Source organism: Austrofundulus limnaeus, unplaced genomic scaffold (assembly GCF_001266775.1).
Source record: "Austrofundulus limnaeus strain Quisiro unplaced genomic scaffold, Austrofundulus_limnaeus-1.0 Scaffold5, whole genome shotgun sequence".
Lineage (NCBI taxonomy): Eukaryota > Metazoa > Chordata > Actinopteri > Cyprinodontiformes > Rivulidae > Austrofundulus > Austrofundulus limnaeus.
The window spans coordinates 176,186-180,011 of NW_013952407.1; the positions used below are offsets into that span (position 1 = coordinate 176,186).

At 36.0% G+C, this 3,826-nt stretch overlaps 1 protein-coding gene across 1 annotated transcript in view; it reads right to left on the reverse strand.

The window, feature by feature from the left end:
* The window catches only part of kif18a (kinesin family member 18A), a 43,457-nt gene that overhangs the window by 31,624 nt on the left and 8,007 nt on the right, over window positions 1–3,826 (reverse strand). The window contains exons 3-6 of the mRNA XM_014026053.1: window positions 2,652–2,809; window positions 2,251–2,355; window positions 1,584–1,694; window positions 1,222–1,419 (exon numbers count right to left, since the gene is read on the reverse strand). Of these exons, the coding sequence (XP_013881507.1) occupies window positions 1,222–1,419; window positions 1,584–1,694; window positions 2,251–2,355; window positions 2,652–2,809 (572 nt within the window). The remainder of the gene's footprint in view (window positions 1–1,221; window positions 1,420–1,583; window positions 1,695–2,250; window positions 2,356–2,651; window positions 2,810–3,826) is intronic.

The following is a 3,826-nucleotide window of genomic DNA, read 5'->3' on the forward strand; positions in this document are numbered from 1 at the left end:
CAATAACCCTGGTCTAAACAACACCAAAAAAGATTTAGTTTTAATTCGTTTCTGTATGATTTCAATTAACCAACAAGTGCTAGTTTCAAAATGATTCCACAAATTTACAATAAAAAAATATTTTTCCTCTTCAAAATTCAAATAGTCCAATTTGGGTGATTTTTACCATTGCTACAAAAACACAATCCTGAATCTTGTTTTCGTGATCTTCATGTTGTTCTTTTTTGAGTTTTTGAACTGGCTCGTTTCGTTTAAATTTGTATTTAATCTTTTATTTGTTTTTTCATTTTGTTGTTTCTCTGAATTGTGTTTTGTTTTAATGTGTTTGTATTTTATGTTGTTGGGCCCCAGGAAGAATAGTCTCTGCTGAGGTAGAGACTAATGGGGACCCTAAATAAAGATAAAGGTAATAAATACTGTTACGTATGTTATACGGGTGGGAAACATTGATCTTGACTAAAGGACAAGCTTAAAACAAACGTTTCATCATGTGCATCTGCATAAATATGGCCACCGCCTAAGGCAAACAACTCGGTGCAGCATGACATGAAGATGACACACTGAACAGGCCCAACAAAAGTTAGCAGGCATTCTTCTCTCTAACGAATGGCATGCCAGTCTAGGCACAAATGGGGACACATTCTTTCCAGTTAAAACTGACCACAACATAAATTCCTCTGCACCAATAGGCATTAGGACTGGGTGGGAAACTTGTTATTGTTTTGAGGTGAAGACAGCTATGACTGCAATGCTTAAAAATGGTGGGCTGGGTAAAATATCAACTTGACAATGCAGATGAAAGAACACACTCTCAACCCAAAGACTGAGGCAGACTGTAGAAGATGGATCAGATTTCAACATGGTGGCTTGCCCAGCACTTCCTAAATGCAGGCGGCTTGCTTGCACCTTGTCTCTTGAGACTTGGTGTGTAAAACGAGAAGAAAGCTTGACAGGTAATGTATGCAACTGGAATGAAATTATACCCAAATACTRAGTTGACCTGCACCTTACCAGGTTCTGTGTATAAGAGGTTAATTTCAAATACACATAACCTCAACAATCTTGAAAGTATCGTTTTTCATTTATGCAGATGATGCACTAAACAAAACGAGAAATTAAAAAAGTAAACTGTCTGCAACAAAAAACACAAACTTTTAGCTTTAGTTATTGAAAATATTTGTAATATACTGAAGACCAAAATTTTTTGCGACAGCAACTCACTTTTGGGTCTGCCAGGGCATTGATAACGTTTCCCAGGGCGAGAAGAGAGCGATTGATATTAGCACCCTCTCGAAGTCGAGCTCCTTTGGCGTTGGTGGCGCTGGCTCGCTCTGAACCAGCGAGGTCAATCAGACTCATTTTGGCGATACGAACATTGGGGTTGAGGCTGGCAGTTTTGTCCTGCTGCCTTAAATATATCTGTACAAAAAAATTTAAAGATAAAAKTGTTTAATATGTTGGAAGAAATGAAAGATCTCTTTAAACTGGATAGGTGAACCTCTGTTTTCTCTTTTTCCCCCTCCTTTTATTAATGCTTTCTGTTGGGACTTTAGAAGAAGAAGAAAGAGAAAAGATTAAAATACCTGGAATACAGCATGGGATCGTGAAGAGGTGGCATTCATATCAGTGGGATGCTGTGTCCTGTTTCGATTGCCAGAATCTAAAGCCTCGAGGATGTGGTCTGCAGATTTCGGCTGCATTTATAAAAAATAAAACAATATAACGATATAATCAAATTATTCTGTTCCACTGCACTTAAAGTGACAGACTATGACAGCAACTCTAAATTTAACTTGTATTAGTTATCCAAACAGGACAAAAAAAAAGTAAAAAAGTTAAAAAAATGTTTTAACAGATTCTAGTGTTTGTGTTTATGCAAGTAAACATCTAACTACACTCAATCTGTATATAAATTAAGTTTCAGTTCAAAACATTTTCTTCAAATCAAATTTCATATGTTAAAAGGAAACGACTAAATTGTTTTCTGAACAGCAGTTTTTTTTACACTTAGCAGAACACAGAACACCTGGGTTAATACCAAACACAAGAAAGGCATCTTTAAATAGCTGTGCGCACAGGAAAGCTATTTAATTTTCATTTACTGTATTATCCAACTTGTAGAGATACTTCATCCTGCTTTGCAAAACCATTAGAGAATGAGACCACAAAAATAAATAAATTAATTAACGACAATAAAAAAAGGTCTCAGCATTTATCTTTAAGATACAATAAAAAGAAATAGTTGCAAACCGTGTGCAGTGTGAGGCCTTGAACAACCACTCCTTTAGTGCTGTCCTCTCTGACAGCAAGCGGCCCAACATTAGCCAACAGGTCTCTGATCTGTTCATTATAAACCTGCGAAGGATCAGCAAACAGAACCGTAAACAGATACAAAGGCATCGACCTCAAGACTAAAAAATCAAGATTAAAAGCCGAGTAAGAGATGCCAGGTTCAACAYAAATGTCATTAAATATAGATTACAGTAGGGACATGCATAAATGAGTTATGAGAATTAAACATTTTGGGTTATAAATAAGTGCTGAAATGAGAAACCTTTAAGCAAAGTATGAAACTTATATTAAAACCAGAACCATCAGGTTCTATTCATGATCTGCACTCAAAAATTGAAAACAAATATTGGACCACTCACTTCCAGATAAGAGAATGCAACCGCAAACTCTTTTTCCTCCTTAGCGTCATCCATGCGCTTGAATAGATCTTTCATCGTGCGATACATGACCCCCGGGTCGTTTTGTGAGCCCAACATGGTATGAGTTTTACCTGCTCCAGTAGCACCATAAGCAAAAACTGTGACAAAAGAAAAGACTTCAACTCAGGGAACTTTGGCAAATATTAACAATGCTTAATGCAGTTATCACTCGAGGTTTAGGAAGAGCACAACAAGAATACGAGAGGAACTGCAACGTATAAACTCCTGAAAAATACTTACTGAAAAACAGTCTAGGGGTGTCCTGATGCAACTTTTCCACTTCCAATATGATACCAATATTGCAGCCTTGAGTACTGACCAATATCGACCCGATACAATATCATTCATACTTTTATTAATGTTTTCGTACTGTGGAATCTTAAAAAGCCTTGATGAAGTCAAACAGTAAACAATAGTTAACAACTATAGGTATTAGAGAGACTGGTCCCATTTATTATTAGCCAATGGTTTATATATTTTTTTTAGTTAAACATAAGAATATTGCACAATTAAATACAATAAATAACAAAATAGAAAACCCCGAAAAATTACCTCAATAAATCCAATAAAAACAAAATATACTTTTAAAGTGTAAAATAACTATTCAAGGTCACTTAAGTTATTTATGCTGGATCCGAGCTCTGCTGGATAGAAATCCTGAGCGGACTATTGGAATGGACTGCTCGTATCGGAGTGCTAATATTGTATATTTTGGATGCAGGCCGATATAATCTGATAATCATTGTTTGGCTAATATCAAACAGATGCCAGATATCGATATCAGATCGGGACACCCCTAAAAAAAATACAGACATTTTTGTTGTGAATGAAGCTTCATTTGTACTAGGGCTGCCACAAACGATTATTTTAATAATCTATTAATCACCGATTATTTATTCGATTAGTCGACTAATCGGATCATACATTAATTGAATAAAAAACATACAGCTTATCACGTCAGATGCAGCTGCTATTATATAACCATCTCTAGATTTTAGCTATATGCTAACTAAAAATAATTGCTGTGGAAGGCAAGTTCTGCTCTGCAGATATTGCACAGGTTTCTCTTTCCATCCATCCATCCATCCATCCATCCATCCATCCATCCATCCATC